This window comes from Peromyscus leucopus, chromosome 17, assembly GCF_004664715.2.
Source record: "Peromyscus leucopus breed LL Stock chromosome 17, UCI_PerLeu_2.1, whole genome shotgun sequence".
NCBI lineage: Eukaryota > Metazoa > Chordata > Mammalia > Rodentia > Cricetidae > Peromyscus > Peromyscus leucopus.
The window spans coordinates 3,945,350-3,963,231 of NC_051077.1; the positions used below are offsets into that span (position 1 = coordinate 3,945,350).

Sequence of the window (17,882 nt, forward strand, 5' to 3'; positions counted from 1 at the left end):
TATGTAGCCCTGGCTGTCTTGGAACTCAGTGTGTAGACCAGGCTGGCCTGGAACTCAGAGATCTGCCTGCCTCTGCCTCCCGAGTGCTGGGATTAAAGGTGTGTGCCACCACTGCCCGGTCCTTGTTCATGTATTAAACAGAGAGCAGGTAAGTGAAGAAAAAAAAAAAGGGCAAACTATCTCTGGTATGTTCATGTTTCTCGGATGAAGGCCAAGGTATCAAGTTGCTTAGGGGTTTACTTAACTCATTAACCAAGGGCAGCAGCCCAGAAGCAGCCCAGGGCACCCAGTGCCCATCACCCTCCAGGAAATAGCCTAACAGGGTTAGCTCAAACATGAAAAGAGCCACGTACATAATTTCAGCAAAACTGTTGGTTTACTTATGAAGCGGTGACTTGCCGCATCTTTGAAGATTACAAGGTCAGGGAAGCATCTGTCAGCTCTGATGATCAAGGAGACGGACACATCTTTTTGTTTTTTCTTTAATCCTTAGTTTTAAGGAAGACTCTGCCCCTCCCTGAAGCCAAACACATCCCTGTTAAAAAGACCAGAACAAAGTACTAGGTAGAGACTTTCGAAAACGTGTCTTCCCTCTCCTGGCCCCAGAATCACAGTTATGCTGCAAACTGCGTCTTAAAAGGACACATTTCCTTGAAGTCTTTCAAGAGATTTCCTCCTGAAAGCATACCAATAAATATTTATATGAAAGACTCTCAAACACAAGATGTTTTAATTCGATACAACAGAAGAAAAATTCATTTTCAGTTAATCTTTCTATATTAAAAAAACGAAGTCTGGTGTACAGTGCGTCTTCACCTTCTGAGAGGCACAGTGTACAGGTCCTGTGCCACCCTGCGTCACTGCGTTCAGGCACAGGGCCACAGGGAGCTACAGGCACTTAGCACTCACCACAGGCCCAGTGAAGGCAGAGACTGTGTGTCCAAGAGCTCATTCCCTACGTTCTCAAGGCCTTGTATTCCTGTGCCACAGGCAGTGAGCCAGACAGACCAGTGGTTCCGGCTGTGGACCTCAGCGGGAGTCTGCTCTTTTGTCCTATCCTGCAGTTACCCACCCACCGCTTTTGAAGACCACAAGAGAGTCAGAGCTCATGCACTCAGCTGTTTACCTGAGAATACCTAAGATTTCCTAACTCACGTGTTACAGTAAAAATTGTACACTTTGCATTACGAATCAAAATCTCCATAATTTCACAATTTCCAGGTGTTAAGAATTTTTTTATTTGAACACCATGTAAATCCCTCTCAAAACCCAGTAAGTAAACTTACTCTATTTTGAAAAGATCAACAGCTCAGTTGATGGGTGGCTAGACTGATGGGTGTACAGGTGGACAGGTGAATGGAGACACCTGGCTGGCTGGCGAGGTGGGGGACAGACATGTAGCTGTAGATCTCATAAACTTGTTCCGTTAAAGACATCGACACTCGGACACTACATATGCATCAGGCCATTCCACTGTGCCACAGGACATTAAGAGGGACATCCAGTTACGTGAAGCAGCAAACCGATCACACTGAGAAACTCAAGGACAGTGTGGTGGGAGGCTATTAATTTTTAACCAAAACAAAGAGAAATACACCTCCTCTGTCAAAGCACTGTAACCGAAGAGCAAAAACACGTGCACCACCTGCTGTGGACTGTCCCCTACAGAGATGCCAATCCTGCCAACACCCAGGACCACGAGCGAGGACAGTCACCAGTGTGAGACAGGCAGGACGAGCGAGCGAGCGAGCGAGCGAGGAGACAAGACTTCTTATAGCTCTAATGTCAGTCATAAAAGTATCTCATTTTGAAAAACTAAACATCTGAGAATACTAGAAAAGAGGCACTTCAGTATTTTATAGACAGTTTTAACTCTACAGTGAGCAGGTTGATATTTTCTGAGCAAAGCTAAGATTGTTGGGTGACTAACATTCACTCATAGTATTTCTTTAATCTTTAAGTTGAAAATCAACTTTTTTTTTTTTTTGATGAAAACAAAGATCGGTATTTGAAAGTCCAAAAGTAAAAATAAAATTCCGTAAGAGAACCAGTTGCCACCCAAGCTCACACTGGAGGCCACTCACTCCTCCTCAGCAGCAGATGGGCCACCCAAAATGCCCTGACATTCTACTTCAAACCGCCTCAGTCTCTTCCAGCATCTAGATTTTTGTTTTGTTTTGATCTTAGTCTGGGGAAAATGAACCTGTTGTTCAACTGAATTACTGTAACTTTGGAAGGTGCTTCTCGTATTCTGACAAAGGGAGAAGGTACCACAGAGGCCACGTTCACGCTCAGGTCACATGCATGGACAAGATGTGGAGGTTCTTAAGAGAGAAGTGACTGAGGCTGGTATGAAGCTTAGAGGGGACTGCGAGTCATTATTCGACCTCACAGGACAGTGTCTGCAATGCCCGTGCACCCAGTGGGTGGGTGTTTCCGCAATAAGGCAACCAGACGTCACCGGGAAGCCATGGCGCATGTGGGTCACTGAGCGCGAAACACAAGCTACTCAGGGGATCCCGTTCCTGGACTATGAGAGGGCTCAACAGATTAATGGTACACTAGTAGAAGGCCACCGGGCTTGGCCAACCCTAAAAGCAATGTGATGTCACAGTGAAGCTCCTTCGGTTCATTCCAGCTCCTCACAGGTGTCTGTTAGGTGGCCCTTGCTCTGTCGCCTGATGCTGACCAGCTTCCCTGCTGACCGGAGGCTCCAGCGGGAGCTGCTAGCTGAGTTGGCCAGGCTGGTGTACTTGGTCGAGCCCTTGGTATCATCTTCCCAGCCAGACCAGGGTGGGCAGCCACTTATGCCATCCTCGGCATCGGCTGCCACATCTTCAGCAGTAAGTTTGGGAGGCTCCCAACCTTCAATCTGGTCTGGTTTTTTCGGCTGGATATTCTGTTTCAAAACCAAAGTGTCCCAGAATCCTGATTTCTTCTCGGCCTTCAATTCTTCTTTTAGTCGTAGATTATTTCTGTAGGTAAAAAGTTTAGTTTGGGTCACATGGATCTCATAAATCTGTCACTTTGATCAATAAAGCCCTTTTCTAAAAATCTTAACGTGCTTAGAAAGCTAATAGACACCTGTGCATGAGTTTGAGATAAACATTAAAAATAACGGGGGGAAGTTAGCCAGTGTAAGCTTATAGAAGCCACACTTTGGCTTTCCATGAAAGCATGAACAAAGGTCCAGTTCCCAGACAGGAGACTGAAGCCACTGTCACAAGGAGCCAGCTCTCAAAGGCCACACGAGGGAGTACCCAGACAATCCAGCCACGAAAAACCAAGGACTAGTTTAGGTTACAAATAAAGGGGAAATTCTATCCCGGAAGTGGGTTTTCAGTAGGGATGCTCATAGAGAAAGTTAATCTCCAACATGCAAAGATGTCATTAGTGTCCTGACTGACTACAAGTCAGCGTCACTCAGGACACTGTTGCAGACACTGGGACACAGCTGTCCTAGACCCATCAGCACATCACCTAATGACCGAGAGGACCTTTTGTGAAGCCACTGCCGCCCCCACCCCCCACCCCCCACCCCAGGAGCCCTTCATCTGCCTCAGTGAGGAAGAGCTGACATCCTCAGCCATAGGTGGTCCTCTGCCAGAAGGAAACACGGCTACATGTTTCCAAGGTCACCATCTTACTATCAACAGGAAGTCCTGTTACATTTTTTTAAAGTTACATTTTTACCTCTAAGTGCACTTTTAACATTCTGGTGAATTTATAATATGGTAGCAATAACATATCAGTTTATACTTGGTTTAACTTTCTAGAATCTTTTGTGGTTTCCAAACAATGCTTGTGGTTTTGCTTAGTTTTGATGGTGCTGGGATCGAACCAGGCCCGTGGGCATGCCCAGTGAGTGTTCCACCACCATAGCATACCTCAGACCCAACCCTGTACATATCCACAGAGCTTCCCTTCCCTTTCTGAAAAATCATAAGCATGGTTGCAGGGTAACTATGGCTAGTAAGTTCAACTTACAAGTTTTAGTTTTTTCCTTTGCTTTAGCGTTTCAAAATGTTTCATTGGTTACATAACCCCGGCCCAAAGTACATTTCACTTGTCCCCAGGGCATCCACAGAGTGCACTCCATTTCTTTGTGTTCACAGAGTAGAGAACTCTAGCATTCACACCTCACAGCTCGCCTGGACCTGCAGCCTAGGGCAGCAGAGGCCTCTCCTGAGGCGATGGTGGACCCCTCTCATTATCACAGCAATCTCTTTGCCTTGCTGGTAATGTCACCCTCTCAAGATGGCTGCTTATGACTCACCCTTTGGACTTGGGAGATTTGGATGCCTGGATCAGGTACTGTTCGTCATCTTTATTAAACAGAGAAGTTACTTCTTTCCAACCTCTGAGACTTGCTCCCTGAATAGGTGAAAGGTAAGGAGACATGTCAGACCTGATGCCGAGAATCCACAGATCTCAGTTTCCTATCCCAACAAGTCAATGTATGGATTAATGATGGTGATACACCTTGAAAGATCCAGCACCAGGTGACTTTATCACCATGTTAATGTCATAGAGTGGCTCTTTCACACCTAAATGGTATAGCTTATGACACACACTTATACCACATGGTGGATATATATATATATATATATATATATATATATATATATATATATATATATATCCTAAGGCTGTGGATGAACCCACTAAAATACAAGAGCTGAATACAGTAAACAGATAACAGGCTGTAGCAGGAATCTTAACAGGTCTTATTAATAAAATCAAACCTGAGGCTAGGTATTGGGGTGAATGCTGGAAGATCAGAGAAGCAGAACAAGCCATAGCTACCTCACCTTGCCAGTTCCTCAGCTGATCCTCAGACTGGAAGCCTCATATCCAAATGGATCTCAGCTGAACTGTGTTGCTCAAAGCCTAAAAGCTTAACCAGTCAAATGCTTCTAGTTTCTGGTCTTCACACCTTATATATCTTTTTGCTTTCTGCCATCACTCCCTGGGATTAAAGGCGTGAGTCACCATGCCTGGCTATTTCCAGTGTGGCCTTCGATTCATGCCTCCAGAAGGCTAGGATTAAAGGTGTGAGTGCCACCATTTTCTAGCCTCTGTATCTAGTGGCTGTTCTGTTCTCTGGCCCCAGATAAGTTTATGAGGGTGCACAATATTTTGGGGAACACAATACCACCACAACAGGCGACACTCATGAGTCAGGTTTCAAACATGACTACCTGCATTCTGTGCTCTGTAACAGTGGGCTGGACCACGTGGTTGCCCACACCATCACCACCACCATGGAAGGAATGTGTTCTGCTGGTGACCACGGCCACAACATAACTGGCAAAGGGCATTTCCAGCCCCATTATAATCTCATGGACATGTTGACAGGAATGTCCAGGGCCAGGCACACCCTGACCCTTCCACATCTACACACAATACCTGCTCATCCGTGTTCCAGGAAACCACATCCTGTAATGCGCTAGCCACTAATTATGTTCCACTTGTGGAAGGTTGTGTTAAAGAAGCTTAGTTATGGCCTGAGGAAGATTCCAACACAGGAAGGAATCTCGTCTCTGGTGCCAGGGAGCCTGGCACTGAAGGAGTCTAATGCTATTTTCGGGGGTCTCCAGCCCCAGCAGCTCTGACTAGCTCTAGGCTCCAGCATCTTGAGGGGATGGCGATGCTCACTTCAACCTCCACAAAGACAAGCTTTGGAGAAGAAACGATGGGTTTTATTGATTCTGGAAAAGTCGTTTTATACAATTTCATTTATGAAATCAGGATTGTACAACCAATATCACTGTAGATCTATTAAGTAACTTACTAGGCAGAAAGAAATATGCACAGACCCAGGTTCCCTGGAAGTCTAACTTTATTATATCTCTCACATCAGCATCCCTGCTGGCTTGAGTAAAGGGAACTGTCATAGGGCAAGGGGATATCTCTCTCTCTCTATCCATCTATATCTATCTATCCATCTATATCTATCTATCTCTCTCTCTCTCTCTCTCTATCTATATCTATCTATATATCCATCTATATCTATCTATCTATCTATCATCTATCTATCTATATCTATCTCTCTCTCTCTCTCTCTCTCTCTCTCTCTCTCTCTCTATATATATATATATATATATATATATATATATATATATATATATATATATATATATATTGGTTTTTCAAGACAGGGTTTCTCTGTGTAGCTTTGCACCTTTCCCGGAACTCACTTGGTAGCCCAGGCTGGCCTCGAACTCACAGAGATCCGCCTGGCACTGCCTCCCCAGTGCTAGGATTAAAGGCGTGGGCCACCAATGCCTGGCTAAAATATTTTGAAATGTTAAAAATACAAAAAGAGAGTCATAAAAATGGGACCGAGAGGCTGTGGAGACCTCTGATGTGAGACAATATAATATAAATTTTCAGGGAACCCATCAAGGCAGCACAAGCAGAAAGCCGTCAAAACACACCCAGGAGCCACGACTTCACTCTGCCCTGCTCAGTCTAGACTTTAGGGATGCCCTCTGGGCAGAGGTCTGTCTCCAGCCGTCAGGCCCTCCACCAGACCCCCTGTGTTAGAATCCTAAGTGGTGTAGCCATGCCAAAGGAATCACTGCAGCAGAAACAAAAACAAAAACGTAGGCATGAGACGCTGGTTTGCCGGTCCAGGTGCCTGATGCAGACACCTACGGAGCCTCGGGAGTCACAGCACTGCCGTGGAAGGCTCGTGTCTGTCCTGTGATCCTCGGCTCAGGGCGAGGGGGCCACATCAGTCTACAGGAATCAGGCACAGAGTCCAGGTCTGATCCACTTGTGCCTAGCACCCACTGTCCCCAAAGCACCTCTCTGGAATCCAGTCAGAGACCCGCAAAACAAACACCGTGACTCCCCGCGAGGACACAAACTGTGAGACCTCAAGTCACTCGACTGAAGCAGTATCTACAAAGCACAGGAAGCCTGAACCAAGTGCTTTGGGGGGTATTATGTCCAGCAAGCCCAGACCCTCCAGGGCAGACACCACAAAGCACAAACCTCCACGGAGCCAGGCCAGCTGACTCGCTTGCTTGCCCTTCCCCAGCTGGGGCTGCACATTCCACGGATCCCTGACCATGGTTGCCAGGGAGCCGGTCCGCAGCATTGTAAGACAAGCCAGCAAAAGAGGGCAACCATGCTTGCCGCCCAACACTTGTTTCCATTGGTGTTATTAGGACGCAGCCTGCAGCCAATGGGATTGAAACAAGTAACCTTGATGAGGGAGACGGAACAAATGCAGGGAAAATACACCCAGAGAGGAAAGCTTCCTAGAAATAAAGCGAATGGTAAAGCGCATCTCGGGAAGGATGAGTGGATGTTCCTCCCTCAGAGTCTGAAGAGCGAACACGGAGTCCGAGCTCTGGAGCGTCACACACATCCCATAGGATGTCACAGCTGTAGTTAATTCCGATAGGTTAAGAGGGCCAGTGGCCAGCTGTGGGCAGCTGGAGCCTGAAGCACTTCCTGTCCACCTGCCTCTTCACCAGTTAGAGTTCTCTAAAGGTGGGCCTTCCCAGAGTCCTCTGGGGTGACTTCAAGTATGCACCATGCCAAGGGTAGCAGAGTTTATACACAGAACAGGATGGCTTAGGCCACCCTGGGTCGGTTTCAAGGCTAGACGTCTCCTCCCACTTCTTCTGGCCTGTTAGCATTCTTATCAACTCCACACACATTAGAAATACCTCAGTCAGTTTTCCCATCATCTCTCATTCAAAATGCCCAGTCTTAGGGGGTTTGGACTTGGACATTCTCTGGGTCCTTTCTCGGTGAGGGGTGCCCTCGCCTGGCATCGGAACACTCTTTGCCAGATTGCTGGCTGCTACATCCTGTGTGGTGTCAAGCCTGCCCAGGCTGAAGGGGTTATTCACATTTGTTAGGTTTATACATCTTCCTGGATCAGGACTCCATGCTGCTGCTTTTCCCTTGGGTTAGTTCTATTTTTTGGAGACCCCACAGCAGCTTACCACATCTACACCATGAGCAAGCCCTCACCTAAACACTAAGTGTTAAATTCTAGTCATTCAAAGCATTTCGGGGAAGGAGTTGACCCTGAGGCTAAAGCCACATACATGCCCTAGACAGCTGAGGATACGGGGCAAGAGTCTCCCAGGAGTCAGGAACGGAGTACATCTCAGCAAGAAGCCTGCAGCCGTATCATACCATCCCTGCCCCATGAGAAGACCTGTTAATACATTAATTCATAGAATCTGACCAAACATACCAGACAAGAACTTTCGCAAAGCTAACAAGGCACCAGTGCTCCTCCCTGGTCCCTGTGCAGGGCACATCCCTCACGGAGCAAAGTCTGGATTCCGCCACCAGTCCAATGGCTAAGAACTTTATACGGTGGGACGGCAATGAACCACCATGGAGGCTTCTGAACCACAGCACTCGCCCACACGCTTGCTGTGCTGAGAGCAAGGGGCTCTCACCACACATCAGCACCCAGCACTTCGCAGGGCAGGGCGGTGCTTCCGACTCCCTGGCCCTGAGCTGCAGAACAGCTTCTCCAGAGGGTGGAGATAGATAGAAGAACTGTTCTTTCTTCCTTCTGGGTGCCCCCACTACTGTGGTGCACAAGTTTCGGGATCCCTCGTAGGTCACGAGCTCTAAAGTACCACACACTCCAATCTCCAGCCGGCACAGAAGACTTCCATTGATAACATCATTCTCACCTGCTATGGGAGCAGGGCAGTGCTCATCTTCAGGGGCTCCAGGCAACTCCATCCCTTGGATGCCGTGTTCTGTGGATCTATGAATCGCCGCCCCCCCCCCGCCCCCCGTCCCAGCTTATGGGAACATCAGTGGCCCCATAACCACTGCCCCGCTGCAGCAACTGTGTGCTCTGGGTCGGCCCAGCAGCCAAGGCCCTGCTCAGTCCTGTGACACTCCTACACGGCACACGCAAAGGCAGAAAAGGCTTCTGAGGTGATGGGTCTTGACCCTTCTCACTGCTGGGGGAGAGACGGCATTGCAGTGTCCTTGATCAGGCGAGCCCGTCTGCCCTGCCCCGGTGATCCTGGAAGGGCATGCCAAGCTCAGACACCTCCCCTCTGGGAGGAGCCTTCCCTGTGTTTCACCCAAGGAAGAAACCCCACAGGAACATCCCACAGACGTGGTGGAGCAGGCGGCCTTGGGGAAGACGCTAATAGTTCAGGGGCCTAAGATGTGGACCTCAGGTGGGGCTGGCCTTGGTGGGGTAACTGTGCACCCTCTACTGTGTGGCCACTAAGAAAGCCTCTTCTGAGCTCGCTGTCCTTTGGCTACTCTTAGGGAAGATAGGACACACCTAAGCAGCAGCCTCCAAATCGGGAAATCGGTGACAGTGACGTCAGCAAGGCAAGAAGAAAGGAGGCAACAGAAACAAGGGGGTGAGTCCCATCCGCGGAATGGAAAACCATTTTCTTCTAGCAATTCTTCAGTCTGAGCAGATAAGCTGGCATGGGGGAGTGGGAGGGTGCCACTCAGCTCATCCAGACTCTTGCTGGAGGTGAAGCCACGGGCCTTTTCAAGGATGCGGAAGAGCCCTGGAGATTCCTGCAAGTCCACGGGTGCATCACGAACACAGGACACAGGGAGGTAGCCAAGAAAGCTTCAAAACTGGCCCTGAGGGAAGCTGAGAGTTCCAGGCCAGCCTGAGCTAAGGAGAAGTGCAAAGCCAGCCAGGACTCAAGATGAGTCTCTGTCTGTCTGTCTGTCTCTCTTTCCTCTTTTTCTCTCTCACACACAAAGCACTACTAAACCATTTTCCCAAACTATGCTACTTATCATATGTAGCGCCACTACCAAAATTTAATCAACATTTTGAAGACAATATCCCCCAGGTTACCCAAAGCTCAAAACAGAACAGCATTTCTTCTATTCTCCCTTAACTATGAAACTCCAACTTTAGGGGCTAACTATTTCGGTGGAGTGTACGTGAAGGTGGATCTCAGTGGTGCCCCTTCCTGAGACTTGACGGTGGCAAGTAGTCTGTTCCACAGCAGGTCCATGTGGTGCTTATCACAGAGTACCGGGTATATATTACCACAGCAAACTATGTACGTCAAGACTGCAAGACAGCGCTTCAACACAGTGGATAAAGGCAGCCATGTTCTCTCTGGACACGTGAGCAGAAGTCCAGGTGGGACTCAAACATGATACTCTAGCCATCCTGTGAGTACCATGCAACTCATTAATGCCTAGCAATGCCAACAACAAAAGTAACTTCATGTTTATACTTTGGTGTGCATGTACTTTATGTTTATACTTTGGTGTGTATGCACTTTGAATCTGGGCCTTTGATGCCAGGTAAACACTCTTTGATGAGTTACCGCCCTAGCCATTTTTCACTTTTTTATTTTATGAAAGGCTTCTGCTAAGTTGGTCAGGCTGACCTAAAACTCGTAATTCTCCTGCCTCAGCCTCTGAGAGACTCAGACTACAGGTATGCACCAACAGTCCTAACTTAAGTATGCTTTTTAAGATGTCAGCTGGGAAGTCCTCAAGTCACATGGTCTTGATTGTTACTATGAACATGGTCCTCATATCATAGCCAAGACAACAGACACAAATGGCCCACAGCAACCTTCTCTCATCAGAAGTTCTGATTTCCGCAGGTTCCCTCTGGTCTACAGATAGCAAATGGAGAAATCCAGAAATACACAGTCATCGTTCTAAATTATGCTCGGCTGAGTCTCAAGCTGCTCCAATCCATCTCACGGTGGGGGGGGGTAGGACCAGCCCTTCCTCCAGCGTGTCCATGTCATGTATATGGATCACCCACCATCCCCAGGACCAGCCCTTCCTGCAGCATGTCCCTGCTGTATGGATTACCCACCAGCCCTGGGACCAGCCCCTCCTCCAGCATGTCCATGCTGCATGGATGACATGAATAGCTATTGGCCATTCATCCTTTTATTAAATAATCACAGTGACACATCTTCACACAATTATAGACAAATATCCCGACAAGGTAGGCTAAACCTTATCACAGGCATCTTCTGGAGGTCTTGGGAATCCTTCAAGGACAGGTGTGTGAAGGGATCACTGTTCATATACCTCCAGAGAATGCCCTGGTCCCACAGTCATGAGATGTTACTACACTTCCCTGCGTAGATGGCCAAGAGGTAAGGACAGACACACGGAGCTAAAGTTGCCCGAGACTACACTGTGCTAGGGCTCCTCTCAACTCCAGACCTTTTCTATACAAGGCCTCCTGTCTGCAAGGAGAGGACAGAAATGTATCTTGCAGCTTGTTCTGGGCACCAGGACCAGTTATCTGGGGATGTTGTGAAACATAATCCTCCAAGCATAACAGTGATCGTTTTCACCCAAGCAGCTGACTACCTGCAAGACACCCTCAAGACTGAGCCTGTTGAGGGCTGACACTTTCTCACAGAAGGAGGGAGTGGGAAAGTCATGGGACAGACTCTCACTTGAGAGGTGGGCCTCTCCCGCCTGCATCTCCCAGCCAGCTGTATGTGATTTTGTCCTAAGTGTACCCAGCCTCATGATCTCAGAAAGTGCTGAAATACACAGGGTGTTTAAAGTTGACTGGGGAGGGACTCCATCGAGGCATCATTCATGCCAGGGTGGGACCTTTTAGCTGGCTTCTCTGGAGTCACCCCTGCCTATAAGTGAGCTCAGTAAACTTACTGGTTCCCCAAGACGGATGTTGATGGAACTGGAGCTCGGTTTGTTGGTGGTACACTATCAGAAGGAGGTAGATGTTTATATATCCCCAGGGAAAGGGAGTGACCTTGTGGGAATAGAAGCAAGTCTTCCTGGAGACTTCCATCAGGAGCTGCCAGCATCCTCTTTCTCTCTAGGATCAATGTGGACATGATTGCTATGTGGGAGCAATGTTTAGACCACAGGCAGGCTGTACCACCTACACAGGCAGGCTGTGTTTGATCATGATGTAAGAGAGATGTAGAGAGACGGCCTAAGTTCTGAATTTGGAGCTCAGATTAGCTTACGAGAAAACACCCAAGTTAGTGAGAAACGGGTATTCTGGAGAAATTTAGGATTCTAGGTCAACAGTGAAATCAAACCCAAGGCCCTTTTATCAGAACCAGAGTATCAGGCTACAGGCGAGTTTTCACGAGACTTTGGCCAGCTCGGAACATCTCAGAAGAAAGAAGAGTCGGGTGGTCCCACAACTGACCTCGTGAAGCTAGCTAGGGTCAGAACGAGAGGTGGTGCTGGACCCCAGACAGAGAAGGCTGCTTCCAGACTGCTGTCTACTGAGATAAACCATGAGAGACACCTGTGTCCGGGTTCACACACACACACACACACACACACACACACACACACAGCCGATGTGAGCAGCTCAAACAGGGCAAGAGCCGAGCCTCCTGAGATGAGGCTTACGGTTAAGATGCTCAACAGAGCGGGCACCCAAGAGTCTGCTGTCTCCTGCTCTCATGGTTATGGCTGTGTGTGTGTTTAACACACATACACAAGAAAGAGATAGACAGGGAGATACACACAAGAGAGGGAAAAGATAGGGAGAGAGAAAGAGACAGAGGGAGAGAGAGATGGAGAGAGAGGGGGAGAGAAAGGGGGAGGGGAAGAGGGAGGGAGGGAGGGAGGGAGAGGGAGAGGAAGAATTCTATAGCCAGCCAAAGCTCCTGTGCACAGTGTCTCTGGGAGATGAACAGGGTGGCTAGCTGAAGAGAATTGGAGGCCTGGAAAAGAGAGGTGAGGGACAGTTTGATGCCCTTGAGGGAATGTTTCAGCTCTGGCCACTCCGTGGAAACAAAGTAACTACAGCACTTCTCAGCAAAACCCTCATCCGGCCAGTAACAAAAAGATGTGAGTGCTCGGTTCTCTAGAGGAACACTCTGTGACAGGCTGGCTAAGTCACGGTTTCTGTTGCTGTGACAAAACACCATGACCCCAAGGCAAGTTGGGGAGGAAAGGGTTTATTTGGCTTACACTTCCACATTGCTGTTCATCACTGAAGGAAGTCAGGTCAGGAACTCAAACAGGGCAGGATCCTGGAGGCGGGAGCTGATACACAGGCCATGAAGGGGAGCTGCTCACTGGTTTACTTCTCATGACTTGCTCAGCCTGCTTTCTTATAGAACCCAGGACCAGCAGCCCAGGGCTGGAACCACCTACAACAAGCTGGGCCCTCCCCCACTGATCACTAATTGAGAAAATGCCTTACAGCTGGATCTCAAGGAGGCATTTCCTCAATGGAGGCTCCTTCCTCCGATGATGTTAGCTTGTATCAAGTTGACACACAAAACCAGCCATTCCCGGGGCACCTGCTGAAGTACGACCATGTCCACACTTGAGCTGTAGGCACCGGGGTGTTTGCTCACAGACTGCTACGACCTCAGCCTTCATGGTACCCTACCAACCTTGGGCAGGAGGGGCAGGGGGGGCAGGGGGGGCAGGAGGGGCAGCTGCAGCTAGAGAGAAGCAGTAGTTCCTCCTCTTCTGAGGACAGGAGGGGCAAAGGCCACAGGGAGATGAAGTTAGCTCCCAGCACCCAGATAAACAGGTCAGGAAAGGACCAGACACACAGATGCACCGACAGTAACCCACAAAGACTGGGGCGGACCTCAGCTAAGTCCTGTTCCGTGAGAAGTATCGGGATGACTCATGGTTGAAAGTGGATGTGGATAGCCCCCAAGTCACAACAAGCGTCTCCAAATTCCACAGTACAGAGTGCTGGTGAGACCATAAAGGTGACAGTGAAGGCATGTGTACCAGGAGAGCTATGAGGTGTCAGATAATACTCCCTTGGTGACAGACCAAACAGAGCCCGGTCTATGGAATAGAATTCTATACCACAGGTAACACGGGAAGGAGAGAAACAACAGAAAAACGGCAGCCATGTTTGTAACCCACAGAGAACAAGTAGCTAAGGAAGCAGACAAGCGCCGGGCCATGGTGGTGGCGCACACCTTTATTCCCAGCACTCAGGAGGCAGAGGCAAGAGGGTCTCTGTGAGTTCGAGGCCAGCCTGTTCTGTAGAGAGAGATCCAGGACAGCCGGGGCTATGCAGAGAAACCCTGTCTGGGGTCGGGGTGGGAGTAGTTAGAAAGTAGATAAGCGCCATAACCCACAGAAAGCGTTTACTCAGTCCTCCAGAGCAGAGAAAGCAGTCCGCTAAAGATACTGCTTTCTATTGAGTTCTTAAAGAGGTTAACAGGGGCGCTGGGGTTTGCCGCAGCAGCCCTGTCCTGACCTAAGAGGCCAAACAGAACCAGGATGTGAACAGAGAACCAGCACTTCACAGACTCTTACGCTGGGAACAACCAAAGGGCTCTTCTCAAAGCCCAGGCTCCCGTGTCGCTTAGAGAAATCCTATACTGAGAGTAAACACCCTCAGATCAATAACCCAGGCTGCTCCAGGGTATCCCCAAGGTTGCCTGGAGCAGGAGCGGCACCCACAGGCTGTCACAGAAACCCACCATCACACTCAGAGTCAGAGGGATGTCCTGAGGCTCAGGTAGGACCTCATGTCCCTCAGCCATGGGCCTTTGGCTCCCTGCAGACAGCTCCTAGGTGTTCGGGGGAACTCTGGGCTTCCTGCTGCCCACCCCCCCCAACCTCCAGAAGGAACACTCACAAGTCCTTTCTGTTCTATGAGGCAGAGAGAGAAGATTTAAACTAGCTACTTTTTCAAGAAACGGATGTTCTAGAATCCTCTTTCTTTCGTGAGAGGAAATGGAAATTGCTCAGTAACAAAGTGACCAAGTAAGAGGAAAGAGGGATGCACATGAGTGCCAAGGACAGACAGACAGACAGATTCGGGCAGAAGAGAACAGCATCTCTCTCCCTTTTCCGGGTCATTTTTCTCCCGACTCAGAACATGGAAATAACTAGGAGGAAACTAAGCCCACAGTTCTCATCCAGCCTCTCAGCTGCCAAGGCTTCAGGAGTTTGCATGGCCTCTTGAGTGAGCGAGTGTGCAATTCCAAAGCCCAGCCCTGGGAAGCGCTGGCTCCCCTGAGGCTAGATCAGTCTGGCAAGCCAGTCCGAGTGAGCCAGGACCACCACAGACCTAGAAGGCCCCCTGGGGTTGTGCCCAAGGCAAGAATTAAACCTTCATTGTGTTTGATCTTTAAACTGTGGATCGTCTGCTTTTCGCTACATTAGCTATCATGTGAGACGCACACAGGAAAGGCAGCCACATTTGGTAGTGCGCAGCAAGTGTAGAACAGGCAAAGATGTGAGGGTTGCAAGGCTTCACAATCAAAGGAAGACCTGGCAGTCGTGGAGGCTGGAGTCAGGCATCTGGAGGAAGAGGATAAACAGGGGCCGACTGAGGAATGAGCAATGCAGAGTATGGAGGGGAAACCACCAGATGCCCATCACAGCCCCTCACTGCCTGGGGCCAAGGCAAGGCCAGCACCCAGGGCTCCGGAGCTTCCAGTGGTCATAAATATCATTCTCTAAACAAAGCATTATGTAAATAGGCCTGGCTGATTTCACTAGAAGATAAAACGAGAGAGGAAAAGGATCCAGATTTCCTGGGCTGGAAACAGTAAATCGAAACTGCGGGAGGAGGGGGTCAGATGAATGGAAGGGCTTCTGCACGCCAGGTAAGGCAGAAGCAGAAAAGAACAAAACCAAACAGAACAGGAGCATGGAAGCCCAACGGGAGAGCAGCTCTGGGGCCCAAAAGGGCCTGGCAAGTAGAGATAGAATATCAGGCAACAGTATCAACAATGGGAAGGGAGGGAGGGAGGGAGGGAGGGAGAGAAAGAGAGGACCACAAACTTGCATCAGTGGCTCCAACCTTGAAAAACCCTTTGGTAAGGATGAACCCACACCTTCAGCCTTGATGATGACCAGAGCTCCCTACAGACTGAAGCTCCAGGTCCTCTGGGCCCACCTCCTGCCACTTTGCCGGGCACATGGCAGGGCTGACCTGCCAACGGGGCTGGCCTCATCTGCAGCTCTTCTTCCTATGTCCTGCGTTCCCAGCCGTTTTACACCTCTTGCCTGAAGTTGCATGGAGGGTATAACTTAGTTTGAGCTTTCTAAATTAACTTGCTTTCTGTACTTGACATGTCTGCGCAGGGGCGGCAGGCCACTTACTTTGCCTTGGCAGGATTCTTTTTCTTTCTTTCCTCCTACTGTAAACCACCACCACATTCCTGGCCCAGACCCCAGTGTTCCGAGCCATCCACATGGTCTTCCTGCTCTAGGCAAAGCCAAGCTCCATCCCACTCTAAGGGTACCTAGGCAGGAACCGGAAAGGAACAGAGTTTAGAGTGACAGACGGAAGGAGAAAGGAGCTCACGGGATCTGCCATCCGCAGCAAATGGCAGGGCAGACCACGCTGTTCCTCTTCTCCAGGCTCCTCGTGCAATAGCAAGCCAGTTCAGAGCACAAATCAACTGTACTCTCACCAAAAACAAAACAAAACAAAACAAAGTTCTGTTCTCAGTTCCCACCGTGAGAGATGAACTAGTTTTCATTTACACTCACATTTTAAGTATTTGCAACCACAATATTATAAAGAGTTAGAATATGAACCTAATTGTACTGCCAGACAAAGAAGTCAGTTGAATAAAAATGCGAAAATAAATCACATCTAAAACACAGACCGAAGGGAGCTTATGTTTACACATCACAGCAATAATCTATTATTACAAAATGAACTTGAAAAGGTAAGACGCGCACACTTTATGAGACAAAAGAGGAGTAAGGATAACCACACATCTTCAGACAATCCTCCATGCCCTTCGAAAACCACAGCATACAGGCACAGCAACCATGGCAACCCCATCTCCAGTTCTACTGAAGAACGGTTGGTGACTGAGGCCCTTCAGTCCTGGGTCAGAGCTGTGCCAGAGACATCTCACAGCAAACGGACAAACCCTGACGGACATGGAAGATCTCAAACCAGGAACTTCAGCTTCTACCTTAAGATCTGGAAGAGAAAAATGAAACCCAAAGCAGGCAGGATGGAAGAGACCGAGATGAGGACAGGCATGGATGGATAGAGAATAATGCAGGAGCAATTAGCAAAACCAACATTTTTTAAATTAAAAAAAAATGTGTGTGAATCTGGTGGCATGCACCTGTGGTCCCAGCTACTTGGGAGGTTAAGGCAGGAAGATCATTTGAGCCCATAAATTCAAGATGAACCTGGCTAAAAATGGATACTCTGACTCAAAAATGTATCAACAAAACTGAGAGCTTTAATTAAACTAGGAAAACAAAGGTTCACCTTGCTCAGACTAAGAAGGAGAAATCAAACATTGCTCCAGAACACAGTAAGTAACTGAGCACTAACAGAGAACTCAGACAACGTGGGTAAGTGTCTGCAAACACACAAAGGACCAAAGATGACTCAAGAAGAAATAGAAAAACTGAACAGATCGAAAACAAGCAAAGAGAGCAAACTATAAACACAAAACTCAGCAGCAACAACAACAACTGCCCCCAGAGAAAACACTAGGCTAGACTTGTTCAATATTGGCCTACCAACTATCTAAAGAATTAACAGCAATTCTTCAAAAGGTCTCTGAAAGTAGAAAAGGAACATTTCCTAACTCACTTTGTGAAGCTGGTATTATCTTGATACCCAAAGCAAAGACATTACAGGAAAAGCCAACTATAGACCATATGCCATAAATGTAGCCACAAACAAAACAAAAAAACCCCTCAACAAAATGCTAGTGAAGTACCAAGTGAGGTTGCACACACCCTTAATCCCAGTACTCAGGAGGTAGAGGCAGGTGGACCTCTGTGAGTTTGAGGCCAGCCTGGTCTATATACCAAGTTCAGGGCCAGTTAGGACTACACAGTGAGACCCTGTCTCAAAAACAAAACCAAACAAAAAACTAGTAAACTGAACCTAACGATTATTAAAAGCATCATGCATTTGGTCAAGTGGCTATTCAGGACTGTAAAGTTGGGCA

General features: G+C 48.4%; 1 protein-coding gene across 3 annotated transcripts in view; it reads right to left on the reverse strand.

Annotated features, from left to right (window-relative positions):
- Nucleotides 1-357: 357 nt before the first annotated feature.
- The window catches only part of LOC114701226 (testis development related protein), a 28,526-nt gene continuing 11,001 nt past the window's right edge, over nucleotides 358-17,882 (reverse strand). For all 3 annotated transcript variants that reach the window (XM_028881230.2, XM_028881228.2, XM_037211611.1), the window contains exons 3-4: nucleotides 4,277-4,374; nucleotides 358-2,975 (exon numbers count right to left, since the gene is read on the reverse strand). In XM_028881230.2, coding sequence (XP_028737063.1) covers nucleotides 2,630-2,975; nucleotides 4,277-4,374 — 444 coding nt within the window. In that variant the 3' untranslated portion in view covers nucleotides 358-2,629. The remainder of the gene's footprint in view (nucleotides 2,976-4,276; nucleotides 4,375-17,882) is intronic.